Source organism: Ursus arctos, unplaced genomic scaffold, assembly GCF_023065955.2.
Source record: "Ursus arctos isolate Adak ecotype North America unplaced genomic scaffold, UrsArc2.0 scaffold_2, whole genome shotgun sequence".
NCBI classification, from domain to species: Eukaryota; Metazoa; Chordata; class Mammalia; order Carnivora; family Ursidae; genus Ursus; species Ursus arctos.
Genome location: NW_026622874.1, coordinates 64,297,616 through 64,314,424, shown reverse-complemented (window position 1 = coordinate 64,314,424; position 16,809 = coordinate 64,297,616). Strand labels below are relative to the sequence as shown.

Below are 16,809 nucleotides of genomic sequence, written 5' to 3'. Positions count from 1 at the left end.
AGCGGGGACTCTGCTTGAGGACCAGTCTCTCCCTCCCCTTCTGTCCCCCCCACCTACGCCCACCCCCAGTTTGTGCACTGTCAAATAAATCGTTAAAGAAGAAAATACCAACACCATATTAATCCTTATCTACTTGTGAATAGTACTTGATATTTGTTCTCATTAAAAGACATTATTAAATACTTTATCTGCAAATTACTGTCACGCATATCAGTGCCTCCCAGATTTTTCCACCAAAGTATTCCTGGTGACGAAAAGGGATTGAACCTTTCGTGTCAGTTCTCTGGTGTCCAGTGTGACCTGTGGGCCGTGGGGCCCCTGCTCACACCTGCTCCTGAGCCGCCGTGTATGTATTTCTGGAGAAAAGTTCAGATACTTACAAGAATTAGCCAAAAACAGATTTAAAAGAATTAACATTTATTCAGCACTTACCATGTATCAGATACTTTGTTAAGCATTTTACGTTCTTTTAATACGTTAATCCTAAGTGGTTTCCGTGGCTGTGTGACAAGCCGGCTGTAGATTATTCCTAGATTTCCGTTTACTGATGTAGCAGCTCAGCTTCACTGACAGAAATAATCGGAAAACATTAAAATAAAAAAAAAATTTTTTTAAAAAGAAAGAATCAGAAGGTGACTATGGTGTTACCTGGTGTTCTGGCTGAATTCTGTGCATCGGTGTTCGGCCTCTCCCGGGTGGACAGGTAGCGAGTGTGCAGCGGGACGCGCCGGTTGCCTGTTAGGCTCAGTGCCTCACGCCCCATCGCTGCCCTCCTTCCCAGGTGAGGACGTTCAATGAAGCTTGCCTGATGGTGAGGAGGCCGGCCCTAGAGCTCCTCCGTTACCTGAAAAACACCAATTTTGCTCACCCGGCTGTGCGGTATGTTCTCTGTATCCTTTGCTGCCTGCCGGTGCCGTCTTGAGCCAATGAGGGGAAGGAGGAGGTGGAAAGGGGCCATTTGCTGACATGCAGGTGTCCCTTCTGGTGATGTTTTCTTTAACCACAGGTGCTTTAGATGGGGAGAAGGGGACAGGAAAAACCCTCAGTCTTTGCCATGTTATTCATTTCTGTGCCAAACAGGACTGGCTGATTCTGCACATTCCAGATGGTAAGAACGCCCTCTCCTCACTGTTCTGGCGCTGGCTTCGGGGCTGCGGCGGCTCCGGGAAAGGCCAGGCAGAGCTTGCCCATCCTGACTTCACTGTCATCACGAGCAGGCTGCATGGTGAAGTCAGCAAGTGCAACAAGAGAAGCGCAGTGAAAACCTTCCAGAGCCTTTTGATAAGCAGAATGAAGTATTTTGAGGGGCGCCTGGGTGGCTCAGTCATTAAGTGTCTGCCTTCGGCTCAGGTCGTGATCCCGGGGTCCTGGGATCGAGTCCTGCATCGGGCTCCTCGCTCGGCAGGGAGTCTGCTTCTCCCTCTTCTCCTGGTCATTCTTTCTCTCTCTCAAATAAATAAAATCTTTTTTTTTTTTTTAAAGATTTTATTTATATTTGACAGAGATAGAGACAGCCAGCGAGAGAGGGAACACAAGCAGGGGCAGTGGGAGAGGAAGAAGCAGGCTCATCATAGCGGAGGAGCCTGACATGGGGCTGGATCCCGTAACGCCAGGATCACGCCCTGAGCCGAAGGCAGACGCTTAACCGCTGTGCCACCCAGGCGCCCCAATAAATAAAATCTTTTTAAAAATTAAATTAAAACTACAAACTGCCAGGAAGCTCCGCTGATCTTTAAGCCACTTGGTGTGCCCTGGGTACTGATGGTACTGCCGTGTGTAAAGTCAGACGCACCAAGCAGACCTGTGAGCCTCTGGAGCAAGAAGGCTTTACGACATACAGAGCTGACTCCTGAACGGTGCCTGTCCTCTTACACGCACAGGTCTTTCAGTAAACAGTGTGCACTAAATGTATCTTCTCATCCTTACGATCTGAGCCATGTTTTCTCTCCTCTCGCTCACGCCGCCGTAAGAATACCGCGTAGAACCGTGGGGCCCATGAAGTGAAGTATCTGTTCCCCGGCTATGCTGTCAGTGAGGCCCCCGGCCAGCAGGAGGCTGCTGGCAGTTCAGTTTTGGGGGGTCAGAAGTTACACGCAGATTTTCAGGTGCAAGGGGGGGGTCAGTGTCCCTTGCCCCCTGTTGTTCCAGGGTCGGTTGTCTATGGGAAGCTGACGTCGTTCCCATAACGTAACGAGGCACAGAGTACTTTGAGTTGAATACAGTCAGTTCCTGCCTGGTTTCCCTCCTTGTTTTTAGCTCATCTTTGGGTGAAGAACTGCCGGGACCTTCTGCAGTCTACCTACAACAAGCAGCGCTTTGATCAGCCTGTGGAGGCTTCGAGCTGGCTGAAGAATTTCAAAACTGCCAATGAGCGTTTCTTGAGTCAGGTGACTAGACTTCCACAAGTGTGATGCTGGCTGGTCTTTAAGTAGACTTGATCTTTGTGCCTGCGGCACGGGAGACCGTGGCCGTTCTGTGCTTCTCTCCTGTGCCTTACACACAGCGAGTCGCCACCTGGAACCCGCCCCTCTGTGTGAACTAAAGCCGCGGCACAGGCCGCCCCCAAAGCAGCGAGAGGTTTTCGGGAGCAAAGTCCAGTCCAGGTGGATCCACTGACCTGTGGGGAGCTACAGCCTCAAACCCTCTAAAGCACATTTCCTCCAGATAAGGTCTTTCATGGAACCAGAAATGTACTGGTAAAATTATTCTTCGGTCTGGCGATTCTTGGATACAGTCTCTCAGTCAGGAGTTTTCTGGGTACAAAGCAGAGTCGCCTAGGAGCTTATAAATGTGGATGCCAAGGCCTCACCCCGGCCTCTGTAGTCAGAACGCCTTATGGGTTGTGTTCTTACGCTGTAGGCAGAAAAGGGCTAGAAAGCGTTCATCTCTGTACTGGAGTCTCTTCCGTGGCTTGAAAAACAGATTAAAACTGACCCCTAACAACCTTATCCTCCTACCTTCTCAGCTAGGGATGGATTCATCTTTAAGCTAAATAGCCTTTCTTTGGTTTTTATTTTTGTTTTTAGATAAAAGTTCAGGAGAAGTACGTCTGGAATAAGCGAGAGAGCACTGAGAAAGGCCGTCCTCTGGGAGAAGTGGTTGAACAGGTATAGAGAAGACACTGGGGGGCGCCTGGGGGGCTCAGATGGTTAAGCGTCTGCCTTCCGTTCAGGCCGTGGTCCTGGGGTCCTGGGGTCCTGGGATTGAGCCCCACATCAGGCTCCTGCTCCACGGGGAGCCTGTGTCTCCCTCTGCCGGCTGCTCCCCCTGCTTGTGCACACGCTCTGTCAAATAAATAAATAAAATCTTTAAAAATAAAAAAATAAACTGCATGAGTACGGTGTCATTCCAGAGAAGGCCTCTTCTGGGCCCGCAAGCCCCTGCCTCTCTTCCCCACAGGGCCTGACACGCGTGAGGAATGCCACAGATGCCGTCGGGATTGTTCTCAAAGAGCTCAAGAGTCAGAGTCGTCTGGGTGCATTCCGACTCCTGGTGGCAGTGGACGGAGTCAATGCTCTCTGGGGAAGGACCACGCTGAAGAGAGAAGATAAGAGCCCGGTAGGAAAACTGCGTTTCTCCGGTCGCTCCCACCTCTGGTGCCGCCACATGTGTGGGCTGCGACGTGCAGATGCGCTTGCCCCCGGAACGCGGGCAGTAAGATGCAGGGCAGAAGCGGCAGCGGCAGAGACGCGGGCATTTGGAAATGAGCCCCACAGCGGAAGCTGCATTTTGTCCGTTTTTCTTGCCCCTGCATTTTCAGAGGCTGGGTGACTGGTCTCTGTTGTGTGGCGGCCACAGCACAAGACAGCAACAGCGTGGGGAAGGGTTTGCATCAGAAACCGGGTGGGGGATGCGGGGGGGCGCCCAGGCTGGCAGCCACCGAGCTCACGTAGCAGCGGAGGGTGTCCTAGTTGTTGCCAGTCGTTTGTGCCGGGAGAGTGTCCAAGCGAAGATTGTCCTGTCCTCTGTCCCTCCCCCTGCGTGGCGGCGTGCAGGTGGCCCCCGAGGAGCTGGCGCTGGTGCACAGCGTGAGGAAGATGGTGAGAAACGACTGGGTGAGTATCCGGGACGCCCGCAACTCATCAGTCCTGAGTTTAGGGACAGAAAGTTCTTCTGTCTCATTTAATTCCCATAACTGCCAGAGTTTAGTCTCTCTATTAGGGACGCCCGGGTGCCTCCATCGGCTCAGTTAGTGACCCCACATCGGGCTCCCTCTCCCCCCGCCCCCTCCGCACTTGCGCGCACGCGCTCTCTCTCAAATAAATAAATAAAATTCTTAAAAATAAAGTCTATATATTTGGTTTCTAATCTTTCCACTTGATGGGGAAACAGCCCTTGTATTTAAGTATTGGCACAGTTTTACTTGGCAGTTGTTCAGTGTTTTTGTATCTTACCTACTTTGGAAAAGCTTTTGATAAATGTGAGATTATGTGGCAGTTTGTGGTCAGAGCCAAATCCAGAACTAACCACCTGCCCAGTTGCCATTTACCTGTACTAAAAATGTACTGATGACTAAGATGCATTTTTCTATGTTTTCCACCTCTTTCTCACTCGGCCTTTTGTCCCCTTTCAGCACGGAGGCGCCATCGTATTGACGCTGAGCCAGACCGGGTCCCTCTTCAAACCTCGGAAGGCCTACCTGCCCCAAGAGCTACTGGGAAAGGTCCGATCATCAGAAACTCTGGTTCCCTTTAGATAGTCACTCTGTCTGAAGAGGTTTTTTGTTTTTTGGGGGTTTTTTTTAATGTAATTATAGACTTGGAGAAAAATCGTATTCCTGTATGACTTCACCCAGGTTCCTAAAAGTTAACACTTTTCCATATTGGCTTTATTCCTCCCCATCTACTTTTTTCTGTGAATTATGTGGCAGTAATCCGAGACATACTACCTGTTTTTAAATAGTGCGTAGCTCCTAAAATCAGAGGCGTTCTGAGTACGTAACCACAGCACAGCTACCAAATCAGGAAACGGCGTCAGTAGAATTCTGCGACCGAATCTGTGGGATGTGCTGTGGTCTCGCCGGCCCTTCCGGTACCCTCCGCAGGAGCAGTCCTGGCTCCAGAGGCCCTTTCGCCTGCCCTGGATCTCTCGTCTCCTCCACTCTGAGACAGCACCTCAGTCCTTGTCTCTTACAGTCTTAATATTTGTTCCTGTTTTTGAAGAGTACATGCCAGCTACGGGTGGTTTTGTGTGTTGTCTGGTGATTTCTCCTGATGATGTCTTTCCCGGCGGCCGCCGGGGTGAATTGCGAACACTTGGTTCAGTGAAGTCACCGTGGACGTTGACGTTGAGGCTGCGTAACTAGCCTGTTACTCCTCACGTGTCCCTTACTGGTTTGAGCGTCCATTTGGGATTCTTCCCTAAACCCAGTTGTGGTACTCGGAGAATGGTATTTTCCAGCTTTCTCATTTCTTCTACGTGTGTTGGTTGGCTTTCTGTTACATGTAAGAACTTTCCTTCCCCTTACACAGTTATTGGTTTTGATGTGGACACGTAGACTCCTCTTTCATGAGTTCTGAACCTTTACTATCATTCTCTATTTTGGTGCTTAAATTATTCCAGATTTGGCCAGCAGACGCCCCTTCGAACTGGCTTCTGTGTCCTTTTCGCATGCCCCCATCATTCTTGAGCCCCTGCTTTACTTTTTGGCAAGGAATATAGATGTTCCACACTCCTGTTGTATTTTCCATGCGCCAGGCCTAGAATCAACCCTCCTCGGGCAGACCTGGTTCACTGTAGAGGAGAACAGTATGTAGATACCAAGGGGGGGCGCTCAGTGGGTAGAGTATGCGACTCTTGATCTCAGGGTCACGAGGTCAAACTCCACCTTGGGTGTGGAGCCTACTTTTATTTATTTTTATTTTTAAAAAAGATTTTATTTGACAGAGCACAAGCAGTAGGGGCATCAGGCAGAGGGAGAAGGAGGCTCCCAGATGTCCCTGGAGCCTACTTTAAAAAAAAAAAATGTTTAGGGGCGCCTGGGTGCCTCAGTCAGTGAAGCTTCTGCCTTCAGCTCAGGTCATGATCCCGGCGTCCTGGGATCGAGCCCCATGTCAGGCTCCCTGCCCAGCAGGGAGCCTTCTTCTCTCCCTCCCTCTGCTGCTACCCCTGCTTGTGTGCTCGCTAGCTCGTGCTCTCTGTAAAATAAATAAATAAAATCATTTAAAAAACAGTGTTTAAAATATGCTCCCTTCTTCAAGAGGTGGAACCGAATTCCCCCGCTCTTGAGCCCGGGCTGGAGTTTAGATTCCAAGACCCGAGTGCTAGGTGTACTTACTGCGGCTGGGGCGTCCCTTCCTCCAGGCCTCCCGGTGCAGCCTGAGAACAGACAGATGCGATATTCATGCCTGCATGCACCCACATACGTGTGCTGTGTGCGTACGTGTCTACACATACACCCCCCCCATCTCTGTGTTCCCTGATTTCTGTGAAAAACCCGTGAGTTCAGACCGATACCGGCCAGCAGCACAGCCTCACCTCCACCCCTTTTCTGTGTGCGTGAGCCTGGTCTCCATCGGGAAGGACGGCGCCCTCCTCGCTCAGCCGGCTTCCCCGGAGTGCCACCTCGGGCTTCCAGCGAGACTCGGTCCACAGCTGCCAGCCCTGGGCTCTGTGAAAATGACGCTGCGGACGAGGGCTCAGTATTTGCGTGGCACAGTTGTCGTCTTTCTGGTGGGGTCTTTCGTACCGATGCTCTGTTCAGCAGTGAACCAGGTCCCTTGTCCCTTCGGTGTTCTGTTTGAAATGTGAAATACGGTTTGATTCATTTGTTTCAGTTTATGTTCCATTTAATGGGTCTTTATCACCACCCTTGTTGATTTTGTTTCTGTTTTTGAGTTTATGAACTGTCAAAGTGGTTGTTGACTATTGACATCAGAACTGTAGAAAACACACCTGTGAATGTGTCTGTGACACACTCAGACCGGTGGCGTCCCCCCAACAGGCGTTACGTGTCTCACAGGTACAGTGCGGGTGGCCGGAGAGCGAGGAGCAGAGGAGAAGGAAAGCAAAGACCTTTAAAGTGTCTACGTCTCTCTGCTGACTCGTCACTTAACAATACTCTTCTTTCTCCAGGAAGGATTCGACGCCTTGGACCCCTTTATCCCCATCCTGGTCTCCAACTACAGCCCAAAGGAGTTTGAAAGTTGTATTCAGTATTACTTGGAGAACAGTTGGCTTCAACATGAGAAAGGTTGGTTACGGAATTTTCCATCGGGGCTTTGTGTTCTCAGAGTCCCATCGAGTCAGAGCCTTGCTCTCCTCTTCCCACGGCAGCAGCCTGCGATTTGTCTTTCTCCCTTTATCTTGACTTCTCTCTGGCCAGTTAGACACTAGGAAGGGGGGGGTATTTCAAGACAGTGCATCTCTTCCTAAATTCTCATGTTAGTCTCGGGCTGGGAGCCCAGCCCCGCATGTGAGAGGCTCCGCCCGTCCCGGGCTGTGGACCCGAGTGCCTTCAGCGCAGCGGCCTTGCGGTCAGGCGGGTTCTGTCCCTGGGCGAGAGCGCTAGCTGCCGTTGGAGGAGGTCATTCAAGGACAAGAGGGAGGAGTAGAAAGAGCCGCAGCATATGGTGGGCTGGGAGGCACAGCACAGAGATTTCTGAGGGGGTTGGCATTTGACAAAGTCCCAAAGTCCAAAAGATGTTCTTGGAACAGAAGGAGAGACAGATGCTGGATTACAGAGGACTAGAGACAGAAAAAATAATCCTTTGCTGGGAGAAAGGATCTAGAAGTGAGGTCTCTCGGGAGTGGTCATTACGTTTCAACGATCTGGAGCATGTAGCCTCAGCACAGAAGTTTCTGGGGAGCACATGCTGCAGACACACTGCCGGTCGTGTGTGTCTCACCCCTGCTTCAGCTCATACAGAAGAAGGGAAAAAGGAGCTGCTGTTCCTGAGTAACGCAAACCCCGGGCAGCTGGAGCGGCTCTGCGCCTACCTGTAAGCCGCGGTCCCGGCCGCGTGCAAGACAACGGACATTTCCTGTCCCGTACGCAGTCAGAAGTCGCCAGGACAAGTCAGCTCCCAGCCTTTGGTGAAGAGTGACTGGAGTGGCCACGAGATGTCCTCTTGTTCCTGAAACTAGTTTATTAAGTGGGGTTTTCATATTCTAAGTAATTATGGATCTTTCCCTTCAATAAATTATCTTTCTTCAAGTGTTGTGTTAGATTTATACAACGGAAAGGGCCTTTGATCGACCAGACTGAATTTCCCTGGCATTCTGCTTGCGAAGGGTCTGAAGAGACCAGCTTCTGCAGAAATTTCCACTAGTACTGTTTTCCAGACTTGATTCAGATCAGAAGACGAAGATTCGCTCCTTAATTTCTCCCTCCCGTGCCGGCTCCCACGGCCACCTCTGCAGGGGCCCCGGCTCCGCGCGGACTGAGGGACAGACGGAGCCCCTCCTTTGTGCAGATGTGTGTGCGAGCTTGGGGAGATTTGGGAAAATAGCGACTCCGATCAACTTCCGCGGTGTCGAATTCCCTGTCCTACCCCTGTTGTAGGGCTCGAGGCAGAGTCCGCGTCCCAGCTGCCTCTACCAGCCGTCTCAGTGCCCCGCAGCCCCCGTCCTGCTGGTGTCACCTGATCAGAGGGTGATGAGGCCAAACTCCAGGGCACTTATGAGCACTGAGTCCCACAGTGTGCGTGAAGTGCCTCACATATGGGCGGTACCCCTTCAGTGCTCAGTCGCTACCATTTAGGACTTGATTTTATGGCGCTTTATCTGAAAACTGGCCACGAGGGAGACAGTCCATGGACGTGCATCAGCATTTTCCCTGCAGAGCCGGCTTCCCCCACGCCGAAGCCTCCTCGAAGGCCCCCTCTCAGAACCCGACCTTCACCCTGACCCAGTCCTCGGGCAGGTCGGCTGGCCTGGGGTCCGGATCCCCGCCCTACGGAGCCTGCTCCGTCAGCCCCCGGCCCCGGAGGCTGGAGGCCTGATCTGAACCCTGACGCCCCCCCATGGACAGTCGGGTCTTCAGCTTTACCTTCACAGGAGTCAGAGCCCTTCATCCTCTCCATCCTCCCGGACTACTGTCACACCCATCACCTGTTTGAGCTCCTACATGCGTCTGCCAGTCTGCTCTCTACCCACACCCCTGCCTCGCCCCCTCGGCCCCCTGCACAGGGCCACCGACGTGAGCTGTGCTGCAGCTGGGTCCTTGGGCGGCTCCTTTATCTCTACTGTTTTTGCTATGTTCAAACCATAGAGAAACACGTATCATGGAAATCAGCCTCCTTTGTTCCCTCCTCCTCCAGAAGCACCTCGCGTCACAAATTCGAGAGAGGAAAGTCCACACATAAATCGGCTAACACTGGAGCGCGTCCTTCTGTACTCTGATGTTTCCACGTGGCTTGGCAACATTCCCTGGGAGATTCTGTCTTGTAAATCGAGTGCCCTCGCTCAGTACTTTAAAAAGGGAAGGAGTGAAGTTGCACCCACAAGCTCCGAGAGCGGCAGCAGTGGGAGCTCAGCGGCCGAGGCCGCAGCTGCTCTACACTGACCCCTGGACCGTGTCTGAGTGCGAACCCGACTCTCCCGCCGCAGAGGAGGCCAGGAGCATGGCTTCCATCCCTGGGCAGCAAAACTCGGGATCCATAGGCCGCATTTTCGCTATGAATGTGGAACAGGAAGTCGTAGGGCTAGACCATCAGAGATGAACAAAGATCCCACTGAAGAATTAGCACCGTTACTTCTGTATCTGCTAAATGTGATCCATAATCTACCCCGTCCAGTCCTCTTTCTTAAGACCCTTCTATAGACGCCCCCGTTGCCACGGTCTCCATGCTGCACCTGCCCCAGAGCTGGTCTCTGGGGCTTCTCTTACGCTACTGCATGGAATCCAGATTGGAAAGTACAAAGACCAGGGGCACCTGGGTGGCTCAGTCCATCAAGCATCTGCCTTTGGCTCAGGTCATGATCCCAGGGGCCTGGGATTGAGCCCTGCGTCAGGCTCCCTGCTGCTCCCTCTCCTTCTGCCGCCCTCCCCTGCTTGTGTGTGCTCTCTCTCTGTCAAATTAATGAATAAAATCTTAAAAAAAATGAAAGTACAAAGTCCAACTGTCTTTATTTTCAGATGACAAAATCCTGGACAGAGAAAACCTTAAGAAATCTCAAAACATCTCCCAGAACTAAAAATAAGTTTGGCAAGGTCACAACAATACAAGATGAATATACAAAATCCAACTGTATTTCTCTATTCTAGGAATGAAATCTACAAAACGGAAATTAGGAAAATAATTCTATTAAAACTAGCAGGAATATAAGGTACTTAGCAGTTTTAACAGAAAAACTGCAGAATTACACACCAAAAACTATAAAATATTAGTGAGGGAAATTAAAGAGGATTTATGGGAAAAGAATATGTTCGTCAGTAGTGTTAAAATGTTAATTCTCCCCAGACTGATCTTAGAGATACAGTTCAATCAGTATCAAAATTTCAGACGACTCCTTTGCAAAAATTGGCAAACTGATCCTAAAGTTTATACAGAAACAAACACAACCTAGAATAGTCCAAACGATTTTTTAAGTAAGCAAACTGGGAGGACTTACTCTTCCTTTTTTCAAAACATCATATAAAGCTACAGTAATGGAGGCAGTGTGGTACTGGCAGAAGGATAGACGTTAGGTCAATGGAACGACACTGAGAATCCAAGTATGAATCCTTGTCTTCATGACTGGCTGATTTTCAACCAAGATGCCAAAGCAATTTATTGGGGAGAAAGTAATCCCCAACAAATCGTGCTGGGATAGTTGGTAATAATGGACACACAAAAAGATCAATTTGGGCCATTGCTTCACATCAGACACTCAAAATGTAGCATAGAGCCAAGTGTATGAAGTAAATTATAAAACATTTAAAAGAACAAAAGGGGCGCGTAGGTGGTTCAGTTGGTTAAGCAACCAACTCTCAGTTTTGACTCAGGTCATGATCTCAAGGTTGTGAGATCAAGCCCTGCTTTGGACTCTGCACCCAGAGCGGAGTCTGCTTGACATTCTCTCCCCCATCCCTCCCTCTCTGGTACTCCCCACCACACACTCGCTTGTGCTCTAAAATAAAAATCTTTAAAAAAAATAAAAGAACAAAATTGGGGCACCTACCTGGCTCGCTCAGTAGGGCTGGCGACTCTTGATCTCAGGGTCATGAGTTTGAGCCCCATGTTGGGTGTAGAGCTTACTTTAAAAAAAAAAAAAAAGAAAAAGATTGTAAATAAATAAATGAGAATAAAAATTCATGACTTTTCATTAGGCAAAAATTTCTTATATATGATGCCAAAATGTGGGCCGTATGAGAAAAATTTGGTAAAGCAGACTTCATCAAAATTTAAAATCTTTATTCTTCAAAAGATACCAAGAAAATGGAAAAAAAAAGCTACAGGCTAGGAGAAAATATCTGTAAATTCATCTGTATATCAGAATATACAAAGAACTATTACTCATTAGTAAGAGGATAACAGCTCACAAGCTGGTGAACAGCTGGAACAGACGTTTCGGACGAGTCACCAGTGGTCAGGAAAACGAAACCCCAACCAGAAGGAGAGGCCACCCCAACCAGAAGGAGAAGCCACGGCTCAGCCGCCAGGACGCCAGGACGGCTGAAATCCCAAAGCCAGGAACAAGTATTGGGGAGGGTGTGGGGAAACAGGAACCCTCACACTCTGCCAGTGGAAATAAATGATGGAATTATAAAATTTCTAACAGTTTCCACTTTAGAAAACAGGTTGGCAGCTACTCAAAATGGTAAACAAGGAGTTAGTAGAGGAGCCAATGCCAGCCCCAGGTACCCACCCCGGAGCAATGAAACCGTGTCCACACGAAGACTGCTGTTCAAGCAGCACGAGGCCGTTCGCAGCAACGTGACTCATGACGGTGAAACAGTGGGAATAACCCAAAGCCCAATCATTTGCAAGCAGGTAACCGAAACGGAGTGAGTCCAAGTAGATGCTACAACACGGGGAGCCTCCAACCATATTCGGAGACTCCAGCGCAAAAGACCCCATGTGGCAGGATTATGTCCAGAAAGTGCAGATCCATCCAGTGACGTAGGTTGGTGGTGGCCTTGTGTGAGGGGTAGGAACGGGGTGCAGCTGTAATCACGTGGGAGGACTCTTCGGAGGATGACGGAAACGGCTTCAGACTGAACTGCGGTAACAAATGCACAACTCTGCGTAAAACTGCGCCAGACGCCCTCCTTCCCTCCATCCACACCTCACGCCTTCCTGGGCTGACAGCGCTCCCAGGCTCCCCACGGCCCTCTCCGTGTCCCTCACAGGCATTTCCCCAATGACGCACTCACATGGGGTTCCCGCATTGGTGTTTGCTGCTAGTGTATGCGGTCTTCACGAGACAAATCCAGACTTGCAAGTAAAAAGTCAAAACATACACACTGTGCAGACACCAAAGGGAAGCCAGCTCATCTATATCAATATCAAGCAAAGCAGACACTACAATAAAACTGCATTTTCAGAGAGAAAGAGGGGTATTTTAAAATGGTAGAAGGTTCAATCCATCACAAAGATAAAACCATTAAAAAGTAGTATCCCCTAATAACATAACCTCAGAAAATAAAAACTGACAAAATAGAAGGAAAAATAAACTGTGGTAGGAGAAGTAATATACTTCAGTAATTTATAGACAAGAGTCAGTCGGAACATATAATCTAGTAGCATTAGTTAACAAATTTGTCTTAATGAAAGTATTTTTTTAATGAAACCAAAACACTTCGGAATATATATCCCTTTTAAGCACACCTACACCTGTTCACCGCTGGGCCGTATCAACAAGTGTCCGAGAACTTAAATCATGCGAATGGTATTCTCTGACCCCAGTGCAACGGCAGCTACCACCACCAAACACACACACAGAAAATCCCTTATGTTTGGAAATTAAGAAATACTCTTCTGAGAAAAAAATCAGAATGGAAATGAGCAAGTAATTCAAACTAAATGATTGTGAAAATACTAAACTCAAAACTTAAAAATTTAGTTCTCTGAAAATACTATTAAAATTGGAGACGCCTGGGTGGCTCAGTTGGTAAAGCGTCTGCCTTCAGCTCAGGTTATGATCCCAGGGTCTTGGGATCAAGTCCCGAATCAGGCTCCCTGCTCAGCGGAGAGCCTGCTTCTCCCCTGCCTCTGCCCACCCAGCGCATGCACATCTGCCCTCTCTCTCAAATAAATAAAATCTATTTTAAAAAATACTATTAAAATCAAGTTTAAAAACCTCCGGTGAGAATATTCAAGAAAAAAAAAGTAAAAGTGACTTTTACCTTTGAAATAAGCAACGTCAGAAATGATAAAGGGTAACACTACAGATCTTGCAAACGTTAAAAAAGATTAAATGGGGGGCGCCTGGGTGGCTCAGTCGTTAAGCATCTGCCTTCAGCTCAGGGCGTGATCCCGGTGTTCTGGGATCGAGCCCCACATCAGGCTCCTCGGCTGGGAGCCTGCTTCTTCCTCTCCCACTCCCCCTGCTTGTGTTCCCTCTCTTGCTGTATCTCTCTCTGTCCAATAAATGTATCTCGCTGTATCTCTCTCTGTCAAATAAATAAATAAAATCTTAAAAAAAAAAAAAAGATTAAATGGGCACCTGGGTGCTGCAGTCAGCTGAGCATCCAACTTCTGATTTTGGCTCAGGTCATGATCTCAGGGTCATGAGATCAACACCTCCCCACCCCTGCCCCAGGTGGGCTACACACTGAGCGGGGAGTCTGCTTGAGATTCTCTCTCTCCCCCTCTGCCCCTGCCCTCCACTTGTGCAAGCCCTCCCTCTTAAAAAAAAAAAAAAAAAAAAAGATTGGGCAAATGGGTGTATTATGAACAATTTGATGGGAGTAACTGAACTTGAACATGAAATAGAAAAATTCCTAGAAAAATACAAGTTATCGCCAAGTGCCACAAGATAGAACTACTACAGAATTCATAGTCGAAACCTTTCTTATAAAAAAATGCCAGGCCCATATGACTTCACCAGTAAATTCTGCCAAACAAAGAAGAAATATTGCCAAACTCACAAACTCTAGCGGAAAACTGAAAAAGGAAAGATACTTCCCAACTCGTGTTTTGAGGCCAATATTATGCTGATGTTAAAACCTGACAAAAACATCACAGAAAGGGGGAATGATAGGCCAATCCCATTCGTAAATGTAGATACAAAAATTCCAAACCAATCAGAACCATCCAACATTTTAACAGAAGACAAATGAGTCAAGGTTTATTCCAGGAATACGAGTAAAGATTATATGCAAGAATCAAACTCTGTAAGAATACACGTCTTGATGAGCACTGAGAAATGTATAGAACTGCTGAATCGTTGTATGGTACGTGTGAAACTAATACAACATGCATGTTAATAATACTCCAATTAAAAAGGGAAAAACTATGTAATGTATCCCTTTAGCCAAACAAAGGAAGAATAATTTCTCTTAATTCAGAGAAATTTTTCTTCAATTCCAAATCCACTCATGATCAGAACTCTTAGTAAACCAGAAACAAAAGACAACTTCCCATAAGCTGAACAAGAGTGCTGACAAAACTTCTTCGGTCCACATCAGACTTGGAAGTGAAGGGTTACAGCTTTCCCTTGAGATGGCGGGGTGGGGAGGTGGCGGTAGACATTCCATTCCACACTATACTTCCTAGTCGGTACTCTGAGATGAGGAGCACAAAATGTTATATGTAAAATTTGGAAAGGGATAAATGCAATTATCATTATTTGTGGATACGATGGTGTAGAAATCCAAGAGTCTACAGATAAATTATTAAAATTACTAAGTGAGGGGGGTGCCTGGGTAGCGCAGTCGTTAAGCATCTGCCTTCGGCTCAGGGCGTGATCCCGGCGTTCCGGGATCGAGCCCCACATCAGGCTCCTCCGCTGGGAGCCTGCTTCTTCCTCTCCCACTCCCCTGCTGTGTTCTCTCTCTTGCTGGCTGTCTGTCACATAAATAAATAAAATCTTAAAAAAAAAATTACTAAGTGAGGGGGCACCTCGGTGGCGCAGTCATTAAGCGTCTGCCTTCGGCTCAGGGCGTGATCCCGGCATTCTGGGATCAAGCCCCGCATCAGGCTTCTCGGCTGGGAGCTTGCTTCTTCCTCTCCCACTCCCCCTGCTTGTGTTCCCTCTCTCGCTGGCTGTCTCTCTCTGTCAAATACATAAAATCTTTTTAAAAAATTAAATTATTAAGTGAGCACAGCAGCGTTGCTGGATATGTCAGTATACACATCAGCTGCATTTCTCCATAAACAACAGAAATTAAAAATTTTAAAGATTTGATTTACAGTAGCAACAAAATTATAAAAAAGTGAGAAATGTAACAAGATATGTATATGACGTTTATAAATAAAAATATAAAATATTATTGGAGAAAACTTAAAGGCCTCAATCGGTGGTAGAATATAAACTAGAAAAGTTACTACTGTAAAGGTGTCAATTCTCCCCAAACCGATCTATAGAGATGCAACACTATCGTAATCAAAATACCCAGAGATTTTTAAATTTTCCTGTGCAACTTGACAAACTAATTCTAAATATTATATGTGGACATAAAAGAGCCCAGAATAGACAAGACTTACTCTCACCTTTTACACTACTTTGAAAACTGTGAAACCTACAGGAATGCAGAGAGCTGTACAAAAGAATCCCATATAATTTTCACTTAGATTCAACTGTTAACCTTTTTGTCACACTAGCTTTATCTTTCTACATATTTATTTAGTTTGTGTCACCGTTTGAAAATAAATTGCAGACACGTTTCTTTTATCACGTTTCTCCTAGGAATAAGATATTCTCCTTCATACCCAGGATATCATTAACCCACCAAAGAAACCCATCATCAATATAATGTTCTCTAATATGTGCCCTATTTTTTTTTAAATGTGCTCTATTTTTAAATTTCTCCAGTTATCCCAATGGCTGCCCCACCCCACACCCACCCCAAAGTTCACACATTACATTTAGGCTGAAATATCTCTTTAGTGTCCTCTTAGCTTCGGTAGACCCTCTGGTTTATTTTTGAAAATGCCACACCAGTTATTTTACAGATCGTCCACATTCTGGATTTGTCTGATTATTCCGTTCAGGTACAGGCTACTTTTGGCAAGCACAATAGACAGCTGATGCTTTCTATCCAGCACACCTGACATCACTGCAGTTTGTTTCATTCTGCTGATGCTAAATTTGATCACTTGATTCTGGCGTTCATCACTGTAAAAGTAGGTTTTCTCAATGTAATGAACAAGTAGAGTGTTACTTTGAAATCCTGAAACCATCCTGTTTTCCAATAAATTATCACCCAAAGGTTTTAACATCCATTGATGATCGTCATCAGAATAAATTCTTAAACGGACACCTGCAATCTAAATTCTGTCATTCCTTCTACATTTATTAGCTGCTATTCTTCTGTCACCCCAACACCCTCCCCCCTTTTTTAGTCTCCTTGGGGACTCTGAGACACTTTAAAAACATGGTGCTTAAATATCCTGTGAAATTGGAACAGACCAACAGAGAGGATCAAGAGCCAGAACACAACATAAACAGCATTAGTAATATCTGAAACGGTCCATAAATGTGACTATATTTAAAAAGACAAAATGAAACTCTGTTCTTCTAAAAACTCCCTTTAAGGAAACGAAGAGGCGACCAGAGTGACAGAACAGGTATTTTCAACACATAAAACTGACAAAGGCTTTGTATCCCCAGTAAGTACCTACTGCTACAAATCCATGAGGCAACCCAAAAGAACACGGCCAAGAGACTGGACGTGCAGTTCGCAAAAAAAAAAAAAAAAAAAAAAAAAAGGATAGAATGGTT

The 16,809-nt window shown here is 47.3% G+C and overlaps 1 protein-coding gene and 1 long non-coding RNA gene across 8 annotated transcripts in view; one reads left to right on the top strand and one right to left on the bottom strand.

Moving 5' to 3' along the window:
- Window positions 1–10,049, top strand: part of DAP3 (death associated protein 3) — a 35,275-nt gene extending 25,226 nt beyond the window's left edge. For 4 of the 7 annotated variants that reach the window (XM_026485204.4, XM_026485205.4, XM_048225438.2 and 1 more), the window contains 9 exons: window positions 782–890; window positions 1,016–1,108; window positions 2,257–2,387; window positions 3,027–3,107; window positions 3,400–3,558; window positions 3,996–4,055; window positions 4,574–4,663; window positions 7,075–7,192; window positions 7,859–10,049. In XM_026485204.4, the coding sequence (XP_026340989.1) occupies window positions 782–890; window positions 1,016–1,108; window positions 2,257–2,387; window positions 3,027–3,107; window positions 3,400–3,558; window positions 3,996–4,055; window positions 4,574–4,663; window positions 7,075–7,192; window positions 7,859–7,944 (927 nt within the window). In that variant the 3' untranslated portion in view covers window positions 7,945–10,049. The remainder of the gene's footprint in view (window positions 1–781; window positions 891–1,015; window positions 1,109–2,256; window positions 2,388–3,026; window positions 3,108–3,399; window positions 3,559–3,995; window positions 4,056–4,573; window positions 4,664–7,074; window positions 7,193–7,858) is intronic. The other 3 variants (XM_026485201.4, XM_026485203.4, XM_057315006.1) reach the window with 1 other exon arrangement.
- Window positions 10,050–16,753, bottom strand: LOC130544223 (uncharacterized). Its single transcript, XR_008960343.1, has 2 exons — window positions 11,791–16,753; window positions 10,050–11,179 (listed from the first exon to the last, which is right to left on the bottom strand). It is a non-coding gene; the product is annotated as an uncharacterized LOC130544223 (long non-coding RNA).
- Window positions 16,754–16,809: the final 56 nt, after the last annotated feature.